General features: G+C 53.0%; 5 protein-coding genes across 5 annotated transcripts; 2 read left to right on the forward strand and 3 right to left on the reverse strand.

Moving 5' to 3' along the window:
* Positions 1 to 5: 5 nt before the first annotated feature.
* Positions 6 to 1,364, reverse strand: CTAM01_12411 (serum paraoxonase/arylesterase; the record flags this gene model as incomplete). The annotated part of the gene is made up of 2 exons (XM_060528417.1): positions 6 to 974; positions 1,038 to 1,364. 2 exons carry the CDS (start codon positions 1,362 to 1,364, stop codon positions 6 to 8), a joined length of 1,296 nt encoding a protein of 431 aa, XP_060376923.1.
* Positions 1,365 to 3,302: 1,938 nt separating this feature from the next.
* Positions 3,303 to 4,280, forward strand: CTAM01_12412 (uncharacterized protein; the record flags this gene model as incomplete). Its single annotated transcript, XM_060528418.1, has 1 exon — positions 3,303 to 4,280. The coding sequence occupies one exon, from the start codon at positions 3,303 to 3,305 to the stop codon at positions 4,278 to 4,280; it is 978 nt and encodes a 325-aa protein (XP_060376924.1).
* A 381-nt stretch (positions 4,281 to 4,661) lies between these two features.
* Positions 4,662 to 8,139, reverse strand: CTAM01_12413 (potassium/sodium efflux P-type ATPase; the record flags this gene model as incomplete). The annotated part of the gene is made up of 4 exons (XM_060528419.1): positions 4,662 to 5,348; positions 5,407 to 6,869; positions 6,931 to 7,813; positions 7,882 to 8,139. The coding sequence occupies 4 exons, from the start codon at positions 8,137 to 8,139 to the stop codon at positions 4,662 to 4,664; spliced, it is 3,291 nt and encodes a 1,096-aa protein (XP_060376925.1).
* A 2,205-nt stretch (positions 8,140 to 10,344) lies between these two features.
* CTAM01_12414 (uncharacterized protein) lies at positions 10,345 to 10,779 on the reverse strand (the record flags this gene model as incomplete). Its single annotated transcript, XM_060528420.1, has 1 exon — positions 10,345 to 10,779. The coding sequence occupies one exon, from the start codon at positions 10,777 to 10,779 to the stop codon at positions 10,345 to 10,347; it is 435 nt and encodes a 144-aa protein (XP_060376926.1).
* A 1,072-nt stretch (positions 10,780 to 11,851) lies between these two features.
* Positions 11,852 to 12,615, forward strand: CTAM01_12415 (uncharacterized protein; the record flags this gene model as incomplete). Its single annotated transcript, XM_060528421.1, has 3 exons — positions 11,852 to 12,042; positions 12,178 to 12,272; positions 12,548 to 12,615. The coding sequence occupies 3 exons, from the start codon at positions 11,852 to 11,854 to the stop codon at positions 12,613 to 12,615; spliced, it is 354 nt and encodes a 117-aa protein (XP_060376927.1).
* Between the last annotated feature and the right edge of the window lie 330 nt (positions 12,616 to 12,945).

Here is a 12,945-nt window from a genome sequence, read left to right on the forward strand (position 1 = left end):
CGCCCTCAAAGATCAATCTTGACGGCAACAACACTGCCAGCCATGAAGCCAGTGACAAAGAGCCATGCCTTTCTTTCTCTCTTCTCTTGAGCCGGATCAATAGCGACCAAGACAGCCGCCGCTGCGGATCTGGCCCTAGTGCCATCATCCTCGAATACTAATCTCTTCTCATAGCCTCCGTTGCTGCCCGCAGCTGGCTTGGCGTACCACACAATCGACCCAATGTCCGATGTAGTATTGTGAACTTGCTTCGGGATATCGACAGGCCGCGTAAGGCCAGGGAGAACGAAGCCGCTAGCGTCGAAGACGTCAGTCTTATATGGGTCATCAAAATAGCTGGGGTTATCGATATACGAGTCCACTTGGACGGACTCGATGATGTTGATGGTGGTGTTCTTCGGGTCTGAAGATAGCTCGCCGATGAGCATTTCGCCGCCGGCGCAGTTGACAACTAGGATTTCTCCGGTCTTCTTACTGTGGCCTAGGCCGTTATTGTTGCGGATCCCCGAGAGAGCTACCTCGGCCTTGATGCCTTCTGTAGCAACCAAAGATGATATCTCCTCGATGTGAACGTAGATGGTGTCGGTCCAGGTTGCACCTGGCCATATATCCTCGACATGTCTTCCGACACCGTCGGCATAATAATGATCGTTGGTTACATAGAATGAGTACGGGTCTTTGATGAAGATGTCGTTGGGAGTCTTGACCAGCGGGTGAATAACGGTTCGCAGGTGCTTGGCGGTGGATGATCCGAGGATGTGGTGAAAGATTTCAATGCGCGATTGAGACTTTTGGGTGACTTGCTGAGAGTCCTGGCTTCCAATCTTGGTTGCTAGGTAGTCTGGGTGTGGTACATGGTTGACGGCGAAGATGTAAACTGCATCGGCCCTCTTGGGGTCCGTGATGACATCGATGCCATGGGTAACATAGGTCGAGTCAAAGTTCTCAAACTTGAGTCTTTTTTGGGTCATATCCTAATTCAGCGAGTAAGTCAAATGCACAAGGCATGAGTTTTCATTGGCATCTCATGTTCATACCTTAGGATCAATGACGTGAATAGAGCCCTTTTGTTTGCTTCCCACGAGTGGATCATTGAGGTTTCCGAGGCCAGGGAACCATTTGGCACGGTTCTCTTCATTGTCTTCACAAGCCGTGAAGAGGAGCCCGCTTGGTTCGTGGTAATGGATATCTTCGCAATGAATTGTGTCGTCAATGTAGATCAAGTCTCCGGCTTGAGCCACGGGGGTGTTTAGCTTCTCGCGTCCGATTCCTGCAAGGGCGATTGACCTCTTGACTGTTGGAGCATAGTTGAAGGCTCCGAAGATGGCGAGGCCGGCTACCAAAACGGGAACCAATGCCGCCATGTTGTTCGTTGACGACGATGTTAAAGGTAAGGCAAGGTACTGAAAGAAGGGTAGTGTATGATGAGGTAATGATTTACTCGGTTTCAAGGTATGCTATATAAGAAATGAAGAGTTGAGGTCGTATCCACAACTCTGCTCCGGCGGTTCAATGGTTGCCCGTCGCCGAAATCCGGGTTCGCGGGTTTCAAGCAGTCAAGGACTCACGGTGAGGGGGAAAAGTCCGTGATGTGGACGGAGAGATGTGCTCGGGGACCAGGTAAGATCCGCTAAATAGCGTTCAAGGTTGCGGGAGTGGAGGTGTCTGGGAACTGAATACGTCACGCGTGCGGAGGAATCCCACCAAGCTTGAGGGTATTTTCCCGGCTATGCAGAACACGGTAAGGAGAACGTCTGAGAAGCTAGCTACGGATAGGTAGATCGCTTCTCCAAAGTCCAAATTAACCTCGGCTTACCTAGTCAATGCTGCCTTGTCTCCGATTACGAAACAAATGGAAGCCAAGGAAGCAAGAGGATCAAAAGTAAGCCACCTTTGCATGCATTCGGTTTGAAGGTTAGAATGGTGAATCATATCGTTTGTCTGCGAACCGTACCGTCGGCGAAGTTGTCAAAAGGGTCAAAACGAATGATATTTCCGAAACCGAGAATCGAACTCGGGGCTATGCCTAACCTCTCACTGTGATGAGAGGGCATCATGTTGGCCACTACACCATATCGGATAAGCTTGATGTTAACGTTTCTTGGGAATGAAAAGAAGGCAGCGAAGATTGGGAGAGGCTGGACGATCTCGGTGGGTTTGGTGGGTTTGGTGGGTGACGGACGGCCCCTCGGCGAGATCTGCGAGCCATTTGCAGCATGAAGTGGGTTGAAGATTGGAAAAAATCAGGGCACACTAATTTCACGAAATCCGTCTGCGTTGTCTCTGCTCCATCGGCGCCACTTTCTGCTTGGCTGTGTAGTACTGGGTCAACGTAGAAATTGTAGCCTTATGGAAAGATGTTATGGGAGCAAAGCCAACATCAGTGCAACATCAAGGTTTCGTCACCTATGTGGTGGTAAAGAATGCGATCAAAATCTCTGCCTACTCCTTACGCGCTAAGGATCAGAGTTCATTCAAGAACCCCAACTTTGAGCCGGCGCGGTGGCTAGCTCCCGCACAAAGACAAGATGAAAGACCTTGAGAGCAGTGATGAACCAGGTTCATGAGAAAAGAGTCAATTAAATGGGACTGAACAGACTCTATCCGGACTCCGGAGGGATGGAGGGAGCACCGAGACTAGAGGGCCCACGGCTGATGCGATAGCTCACATGCCCCATTGGGGAACGGCCAAAGTCCTGGTTGGTCCAAGGTTTAGGGGAGCTGTGGCCAACAGTCTGTTCTGTGCGACAACTCTATCCGCTCTTGACCAACGGTGTCTGCCCAACAAGATGAAATCTCTGAGGTGGAGCGCTCGCTGACCTTGTCAGGTTTTCGGTGAGAGTCTTACCTTGACTGACAAGAGTTAACATGCTTCGACCTTGTGGCTGCAAGAAGAGAACATGGATGAGGTTGTTGTTCATGCCACAATCAACTGTTCGTGTGGCTACGAGTCCATCTTCGAGAAACTTGGCGAGATCAAGATAAAGGATTTCGGAATGTCCATCGCGGGACGCCAAAGTACCTTGATTGATGTTTGCCGCTTGTGAGCAAAAGTCAACTCCGGCATCATGAACCCTTGCGATGAGAACCATACACCGGAGTAAGCCATCAAGGAGCCTCGAGTGAAGAATTCGCACAAAACCCTGCATATTTAAATCTAGAGCGCCTTTCTTTGCCTCTGCTCGATGAACCTCTCCTCTTTTAATAATCTTTAGACCTCACGCGGAGCTGCCTATACCAAAGTCTTCCCAACCTCATCTCGAGCACAATCACCTCAAGAGCAACCTCAAATTACAACAAACATGATAGCCCCTATCGCCCTCCTTCTGGCTCTCCTAAGCCTCACACCCTCCGCCATCGCCGGAGGAGACAAGCAAAGATGTAGCCCCCTCAACAAAGACTACGAAAACTACGCCCAAAACATCGGTATGCGCTACAAGGAGGAGTGCATCCGCGTCGGGCTTCACGTCTCCAACACGGGCGCCTGCAGGGTCTCGTGCGATCACCTCCCCACCTACTACGAATGGGCCAACATCCATCAGCTCGAAAAGACAGCGCGAAAGAAGGCGAGGTTGCAGGAGAGGGAGCGGGAGAAGCAACGGATGGCAGCCCTCGCGAAGAAGCTTGGCCTTCCTCCTCTGTATAATACTACTACTCCTGATCCATCTCAGGCTTCTGCTCTCCCCGTGGCGACGGAAACTGCCAAGATGGAAATCGAGCCAACTTCTCCCGAGGAGCCTGCGAAGAACCCCTCTCCTCGTGGGATCACAGCAGCACCGGCCCCTACCGCAGCAGCTCTCAAGATGGCAAACACGCCAATCAGACCCTGCAGGCCCGAGGAGAGCTCGGCTCAGGACTCCTTATGCACCCTCGCACGCAGAGTCCCCCGCTACGCCAAAATCCAAGCCGCGCTGTCGTCTTCACTGCAGGCAGCTGCGTCTACCCTCAACGCAAAAGCGTCGAACTACCGCGTCCTGCTGAACGACGCCAAAGCAACCGCCGTAGATAAGACTGCTACCGTCACTGCGACAGTTGAGAGGCTGGTCACCAAATGCACTTCATCCTCGTCGTCAGCAAAGAACTCGACTACAAAGACCGCTGATAGCGACACCACCCGTTCAATCTCGGACAAGAAGCAAGCAAAGGCGACGAGGACTACTTCTTCGGTCAAGCCCACCAGGACCATATATGTAACCTCCAAGGGCTCATCTACCTCCATCATGTGGTCGATGCTCGTGGCGTGGATCGGTATTCAGGTCCTGTTCTTGACAGTCATGTAGTCATATCGAACATGGGTATGGCAATGATAGGAGGAAGAAGATTGTATGCGCGAGCGATGACTAGGAGCCGTTGAAAGTGCCGTGGTTTTGATGTCCGTTCACCGTCAGGAGCATTACATCTCTACCTGTGATCAATAGGTTTGATAGTCTCATAGTAATCTATTCAGTAATAATTACAAATCTGCTTTTCTCGCGTGTGCTTTGCGGCAGGCGTACTAAAAAAAAAACATGCTTTTCAATCTTGGTTGTTGTCAACCGGCTATCTTTATCCATGAAAATCTAATATGAACTCATTGAATCATCACTTCGTCTTCTACACTTTGTTCTCCTCAAATTTGCAATCTTCCGCTATGAACGAGAATGTGCATCACCTACCCATAATCACCTGCTGCCTCCGCTAGAGTACCCGTAGCCCTTGTCCCGCATTTCCTTCTCGTTCGTCATCGTCCGGCTACCAAGGGTAGGCGACGAGTCAAGCGCAACACCGCCAATGGTATAGTAGTGGCCAAACACACGGCTCTCAAGGTCCTTGGTGCCGCCGTGAGCCTTGTGCGCCACGCGACGGAAGTAGACGCGCTTCGCCCACTTCCACGACTCCACGCCCATGAAGAAGAGGACCGCGCCGACGAAGACGATGCCCCACTCCCATGTAATAGGTGCGTGCTTGAACACCTTGGTGTTGAGCACAGGAATGTAGGTGAGGGGGAAGATGGTGATGAAGCCGATGAGGATGGCGAAGAAGAGAAGCTTGTTGCGCCAAGTATCCCAGAACCACTGGGTGAAGTACTTTGTGCTCTTGGGTTGCATGCGGAAGAAAGAGCGGCGCATGTTGACCATCTCCCAGGCGAGGAAGAGGGCGAACCAGGTCAAACTCGCGAAGCAGGTTGCGCGGGCGCGGAACACAGTATCGCACTCTTCCGAGTATGTGTTGTTGCAGTTGCTACCGAATTGGCCGTTGCCCCAGCCAAACATGACGAGCACGAAAGACGCAAGGCAGAGAGTAGCAGTCCAGACACCATAGACAAGCATATCGAGCATCAGCTCCCAGGTGAAGACGCCGATTTTCATCTAGACTAGGTTAGTGTCTTGCGACGGGCATGAAAGGGAATGACCCGGAGAAACCTACGTCTTGCGGAGGTCGGTCCATGATATCCGGGGCAGCGACTTCGAACCCGAGAGCCATATCAGGAAGACCGGAGGTAATCATGATAATCCACATGACCTCGACAGGCGCAAGGGGAAACACGGAAAGCCCGCTGTCATCCTTGAAGACCAAGCCGATAAGAAGAGTCAGAGCCTGGGCGACGTTACAGGCCAGCACGTGCAGGACGAATTTCTGGATGTTATCAAACATGCGACGACCTTCTTCAACGGCATTGAGAATCGATGCGAAATTGTCGTCAGTGAGGATAATGTCGGACGCCTCCTTAGCAACATCAGAGCCGCTCTCACCCATAGCGATACCGACGTCAGCTCGCTTCAGACTGGGAGAATCGTTCACACCGTCGCCTGTCATGGCCACAAAGCGCTCACGTCGGTGAAGAGCCTCAATCATGCGAACTTTAGTCTGAGGGGCACAGCGAGCGACGACCAGCGGGAGGTTGGGCAGCTTATCAATCTCGTCGTCTGAGAGCTTGTCGAAGTCGTGGGCAGCCATGACCATCGTTTTCGCCACGCTCGCGGAAATCTCATTCATGCGCGTGGGCAGAATACCAACCTCGAGGGCGATGGCACGAGCAGTTTCGGGATGGTCGCCGGTAAGCATGTGAACGCTGACGCCGGCCTCGTGGAATTTCTTGACCGAAGGACCGGATTCGGGACGGGGAGGGTCATAGAGACCGATGAGGCCACGGAAAGTGAGGTCCTTTTCGAAGTTGGCGCGATCAAGGTTATCATGGTTATCAACGGTACCGATGTCAGACTTGCTCGCAAAGGCCAGGACACGGAGTCCAAGGCGGGCAAGAGCCTCCATATTGGCCAAAATGTCCTGCTCAATGTCCTTGGTAAGCTCAACGACATCATCGCCCATTTGAATCGTAGGGCAAGAAGAGATGACACGCTCGACGGCACCCTTGGTGAAGAGCCAGGTCTTGTTTCCCGATGCTGCCTTTGTCTGAGTGTCCTCGAAGATGACGGACATCTTCTTGACATCGGAGTCGAAGGGTAACTCGGCAATCTGCTGCCACCGGTTGGACTCGCCAGCGAGACGCAGCCTGTTCCAGTTGAAACGGGATGCGAAAACCTGAATGGCAATCTCGGTAGGATCACCACGGGCGTGCCACTCTCCCTCAGGGGTCTTGTGGACATTGGCCAAGTTGGCGAGGGATGCGACGTTGAAGTAGTCCGTGAGAACGGTACTCTCCTTCACACGATCCTCAGCTTCGGCATTGGAGAATGGCTCGCCATCACCCTCCTTGGAACCGAAGTTGATGTCTTTGGGCTGGCCAGAACTGTGACCGAGGTCGCCCGTTGTAGGATTGAAGGGCTCGTTAGTGTTGCTAACGGAGAATGTACCCTTTCCAGGAACCCAGGCCTTGCGGACAACCATTTTCCCTTGAGTAAGAGTTCCGGTCTTGTCAGAGCAAATGTCTACGGGTGGATTAGCATCTGTCATTGGTAAATATCATCAGTGCTTTTGGGGTGAACCTACTCGTAACACCGCCGAGGGCCTCCAAACTCTTCAACTGGCGAACAATAACGTGACGCTGGACCATTCGTTTCGTGCCAGCAGCCATGGTAATCGTCAAGACCACAACCAACGAGGCAGGAATCATCGCAAGACCAGTAGCAACGGCGTAAATCACAACCTCCTGCGTTGTGTTGAAATTGTTTGCTCCCAGTACGATCAGGGCGCACACGACAGCGGTACCAAAGAGAAGAATTGCCAACTTAGATAACTTTCTCTGCAGAGGTGTTCCAACATTGACGCCCAAAAAGCGCCCGACAGCATCGGAAAGGGTCAAAGTCCATGCTTGAAGGTAGCGCCCAAAGGTGGCGGAGCCGTCCTCCTTACGCTTGACCTCTCGGCGGCGTGAGTTCTTGCCCCGAAGGGCGGCAGCAATCTGACCAATTTCGGTATACATGCCAGTAGCGAAGACGATACCACGGGCACGCCCCTTCGTAACGGTTGAGGAGCTGTATGCGACGTTGAGGCGGTCACCAGGTCCAGTCTCATCATCAAAAGTCTGAGCAGCCTCCTTGCGGATGGGGAGAGACTCTCCCGTGAGCAAGGCTTCGTTTGTTTCAAAGTTGACAGCTTCGATTATGCGAACATCGGCGGGGATGGTGTCACCAGTCTTGAGCTCGACCATGTCGCCAGGCACAATCTCAACGGTGGGGACGGTGATGTTACGGCCCTCTCGTACTGCCTGAGCAGTAGGCGAGCTAAGTGATCGAAGGGAATCCATCGTCTTTGCGGCCTTGAACTCTTGATGGAAGCCGACAGTAATGTTAAGAAAGATAACACCAGCGACGACACCTCCCTCGATCCAAGACTTGATACCAAAAGAAGCACCCATGGCCAGGATCAGAACCTAATTTGATGTCTGCGTCAGTCTGTCGTTCTTTGTATGGAAGAATGAAGAAGGCGAAGAAGCCATACCAAGGTCATTGCATTGGCAATCTGTCCAATGAAGATCTTGACGGGTTGAACGCCCTTATCGGCGCCAAATTCGTTGCGGCCATATTCTTCGAGACGAGTCTTGGCGTCCTCGGGTGTCAAGCCGTCGTCTGGGTTGGCTCTCAGCTCCTGGACGACTTGCTCGGTAGCCAAAGCATGTGCCGGCCTGGACATGGGCTTATTGGACTGTCCAGAGATGTGGTTGGCCATAGCCTCAGCCTCGGGATCTTTCTTTCCCATAAGGACAGTTGTTCACCGGGGGAAAGGCTGAATCGATTGAGTGTGAACAGAAAGAAGACAGGTAACGATGGACCAACTTCCGAATCACCTGGTAGAAGCTCTCCAAGAGATTCCAAGAGCGGTCGCTGGGACCAATCGGAGTGGAGGGATGTGTAAGTCTTTGGACAAATACGAGCTGTAACGGGCAAAAGTGTGAGTGCTCTGCTCTTATCCAGGTTCAAGCACTTCTACCCCCTTAAGGTCAAGAGAACAGTCAAGCATGAGTAGGAAAGATGAGACAATGAAAAAAAGTTCGTGGTAAGACTTGATTCAGAGTATGTCGAGAGAGGCGAGGAACAAAAAGCCAAAGATTCGAGAGGGGAGTTGGGAGAACATGTATACATGTACTTGGTGCCCCGGGACGGGAATCATCTCTAGGCGTTATGACTTCATAACAAGACAGACGGACAGTACGAGGGGGGCGTAAAACGCCCACATCTATCAGTTTCCTCGCGGTCCGTGACAAGCGTTCTCATGGGTGTCGAGGGCGTATTCCTTCAGCCTTGGCGGCTCTGCGCGGGGCTCTTTCAAGGGTACCCCCAGGCTTTCCATGATGTTGGAGCAATCTCAAGCTGTTCGACCGAAAATCGGTCGTGAACACGCGAGCGATTCAATAGCACGCCATCCAGATCTTGGTTGGATCTCGACGCCCTCGCCTGCCATGTTGAGCTGCCGAGACTCTGGGCAGCGGGCCTCATTCTGGGCAGCCCGCTCCTCGAGAGGCTGAGAGCGGTGCTGGGCATTGTAATGGAGAATACAATTGGACCCGCCAGAGACAAGAGCATGGAGGAGGGGGTGGGTGAGGTTGAGGGATCGATGCTTTCGGTGATGAATTTGGCTGCGCCCAGAAAGACAGAAGACGAGAGTTTCTGCCTTCTCCACTACGCCTCCGGCCAGTAAGACATCTCTCTGCCTTCCAAGAAACATCCATTGTGGGGATGCCCTCCTTCTAGAAGGTTGCTAGTTGCAGGGGTGCTGTCACCTCTGCAGTAGTGTATCTGCAATAGCGCCAAGATCGTATACTGTGGTTGATCGTAGACCGTACCCGTACAATTTTCTCAAAGTCTAAGGTAGGCTGCAGGCTTGACAGGTTTGAAGTGTAACACTGGCGGACTTGCGGTAAGGCCGAGTCTAGCTCAGTGTCGCTGAGCTGACTCCGGGGTGTCCCATATGTACGGATAGGGACAATAGATTTAGAAATGGTATACGCCGCCGGGTGATGATCATAGCTGTCGCAGGGATATGTGTACATCCAAAGAAAGTGCCCAGAAGCTAACATGTTTCCTGGGCAGCGCGGTTCGTACGTCGGAAACAGCTCTTCAAGACTCAACGAGGGGCTCTCTGTGCCATTTTCCCCGCCGTTCTCCACTCTCCCTGCTGCCGGCTGCACGACGGTCAACTGGCTCATCCTGCTCTTCCAGCTCCTTCTCATGGCCAGGACCTAGACATGCCAGATCCGGAGTTGTAAGTGACGGGCGCCAGAAGGTGACGCACACAGCATACGACAACTGCCGCACCACGTGCTTGGGAGGCCTCTCAGTGCTCTGCACAACTATAAAGCGCCGTCTGTTGTCCAGGTCGTTTAAGGTGAGCGGACGCGTTATTGAACGTCTTCGACGCCGATGGCAAGACGCCGGCACCGTCAAAGTCGCAAAAGTTCCCGATATTTTCGGTCACTCTTCGAAGATTCACACGCCGTAAATATGCGGGTTCGAACTTGATCGGTGGGCTCCGAACCTCCGTTAATCCGGACGACCATATTCAACTCACACCATCTACACTTGACAACGTCAGTCGAAGTCTTCCGTCGCTATTCCTCTCAACCTCTCTCCCCTCATGGTTTGCTTTGAACCCCGCGCACGAGAACGCCTGCCCAGAGTCTACACAAATTACGGCTGCGAGGAACGTGGAGAGGACGAACATGAACCGGGATCTTGACCCAGTATCACCGACTCACGACAACTCGGGCGCAACACGGGCGGGGGAAGAACGGGTCCGCCCAGAAACACAGCCACCCCGAGTGAGACGCCTAGATACTGGGCGAGAAGTGTAGGAGCCCAATTCGGAGACTTATCGAAATGTGTAGAGAGATATCGTGAGCCCCTCAGATAGGCCGATGTTTTCTGGGCATAGAAAACAAGGCCGCGAATAGCCCGGCCTATCCAGCTACAACCACGCCTTCCAGCTCATCATGCCGGTGCACGTTTGCGGGATACTCGGAGCAGGGTCTTTGCCAAATCCTTCTCCAGCATGCTTGATCGCATTTCTCCATTCGGTGTCGCAAGAGACACTGGTCAGCTGATGGTATTGGACGGCGGACGTCTTGGCCGCCCCGAGGTGGACATATGAGGTGGGTTGCAAATGAGAAGAGTTGAACCTCTGGTAGGTCAGTCTGGCAGCCAAGGGATGACGGGCAACTTGGCGGTTCTTGGCCGGCCTGCTGGGCGCCGGCGCCGCTCCTCCAAAGTCCACTTTCCTCTCCTCCAGCGCCGCCGCCGGCTCTCCTGGGGTTCGTGGATGCGTCTTGGTGTTGGATAGTTGGAGTCTGGAGTACTCCGTACTCCGTAGATGTTTCTCACCTCCAAATCCTGGGGTCTCCATGGCGGTTCATTCAAAAGTTTCCAACTTTCCGGAGGGGGTAGAGGGGATATGGAGGGGCACTCCCTGGTGAAAGTCCTCGTCACCCCAACATTCCCCCGCCCATCCACTGAAAAGGTTAGAGTATCTACTGTGTAAGGTCAATCAACCCCTCCGTTGCTTCGTTTTTGCGTTTCGTTCCCTGCCCCGTTGCAGTTCAGTCTCTTTGCCCAGGAGTCCAGACAGACTCATCGGCCTCTCTTGGGAAAACGGAGGCAAGGTAGTAGAGGCGCCCCGCCGCTTACCAAGGATACCAAGACCAGTATCACACGCCAGTTTTACGTCACAAACCTGGGCTATTCTATCTAACCCCCAGAAAGAGTTGCATCTGGACAGGCGTCTGATTCGGCGTAATTTGCAGCCAAGGTTCTTGGCCCACGAAGAACGATATCGTGAGGGTTTTGAGCAGGTATGGATAGAGAAAATCAAAGATAATGAGCCATGTGTGGCCTTGTTGGAAGTTGGAACTCGTCGACTCATTGTTATCTCAAGCAAACAGCCATTTGCAAGGAAGACTGGGCGCCCAGCTGTGAGAACACCATAGCTGAACGCCGGTGCTCTTGGGTGAATGAGGGGTATTGGTGGCTGATGGCAGAGAGCTCGCATCTGGCGTATCACCAACTCGGCTCTTGACTCCAGCCATCCACGAGGGTTCTGTAGGTGTGCCTTGTCGGCTTATGTAGCGTTTGTTGTCATCTGATCAGCCTTGATTGCGCCGCCGCTTGTCGACATTTGCCGAGTTAAATGGTCGCCGTCGCCGCATTTCTCACCACAGATGCGATATGCAGCTTTTGAAAGCCACAACACATCCTGTTGTTGGCATTGAAGAACTCGCGATTAACCAGCGCAAGAAGTACCCGTTATCACTTTCAAGTCGGTCTAGGAGTCTGGCATGCCCCTCGTCGGGCACCCACCGGCTGCATGGACGAACTTGGCATAATTTTGCTTACGCTTTTCATGGTCCTTCTCGTCTGCGGGCCGCTATACAGACCGTACTGAACCCCCCTCTCCGAAGCAAGATAGCTACGAGGAGCTGATGAGCATGCGTGTCGTTAGAGTCCGCCTCACATATCTGCGCATACAAGACCGTCGCAAATATCATCCCAAGACATCAAAGTTCCAAGACGCCCGACGAAAATTGAGCACAGTTTCCGAGTGCAATAGCACTACCCTCGACGGATTGGATCTCGAGTCGAAGCTCAATCGGCATGACTCGGAACCGGAATGGTGAGTATCTCTCGCCAAGTTGGTCACTGCGGGGAAAGCCTTGGGTATGAGGCGTGCGCTATCTTCGTGGAGGAAGCCGACAACAGAGTTCGCCAATGCATAATACACCGAGGTCGCTAACGCTGTCACCAATAGTCCCATCTGTATCGGTCCACTGTTCGTCTCAAGCAACTGCAATGCTGCCGGAGCAGTACCGACGCAAGGGATCACCCTGAAGGCCTCCGATTCCGGTGGGCACACCCGTGTTCTAGAAGGAAGTGGGGAAGAGACAAGCCGGTCTACGGTCGGAGGTACGGATGAGGTTCGTGATGTGAAGGCCATACTGCGAAGCTGGAATATGCCGTGGCCGTGGAAGAGAAAATTGTCCGCGTCTGCAAGTGAACCGTCCGAAGATGATATCTTGACGCTAAAGAACTGCCAACATGCTTTCCACGCCAAGTGTCTCTCGTCGTGGTTCTTGATTGAAAGATTTGATTGTCCCGTTTGCCGAAGTCAATATTGGCAGACGCGGGAGACCCGAGCGAGGGCAGCGACCGCACCGGCACCGCCGGTGCCGGAGGGCGGGTCCGCTGAAGACGGACCCGGTATCACACCACCAGTCCCGGCTCGGCTTGCGGCCGGGCGGATGGCAGTGCGTGTGATGTGACCGGGCCGTGCGGGCTTGGAAGATAGTCCGCCTCCTTTCTTTACGTGGCCTTCCAGATACCCTAGCGCGATGGAGCAGGCGTCGAATCTTGCATTATGGTGTTGTTTAGTTTTCACTATGTAATCTTGGAATTCAAAGCACCTTTGCCAGTCGCCATGTGTAATCGCAATTGTGCAACCGTTCTGCAACAGTCTATCTACCAAGAGCCAACGGGCGGTGCTATGTTGTTACGTATGATCTCGCGGCATGGCTAGTTG

This window comes from Colletotrichum tamarilloi (genome assembly GCF_030869305.1).
Source record: "Colletotrichum tamarilloi strain Tom-12 chromosome Unknown Scaffold_76.1, whole genome shotgun sequence".
In the NCBI taxonomy this organism is placed as follows: Eukaryota; Fungi; Ascomycota; class Sordariomycetes; order Glomerellales; family Glomerellaceae; genus Colletotrichum; species Colletotrichum tamarilloi.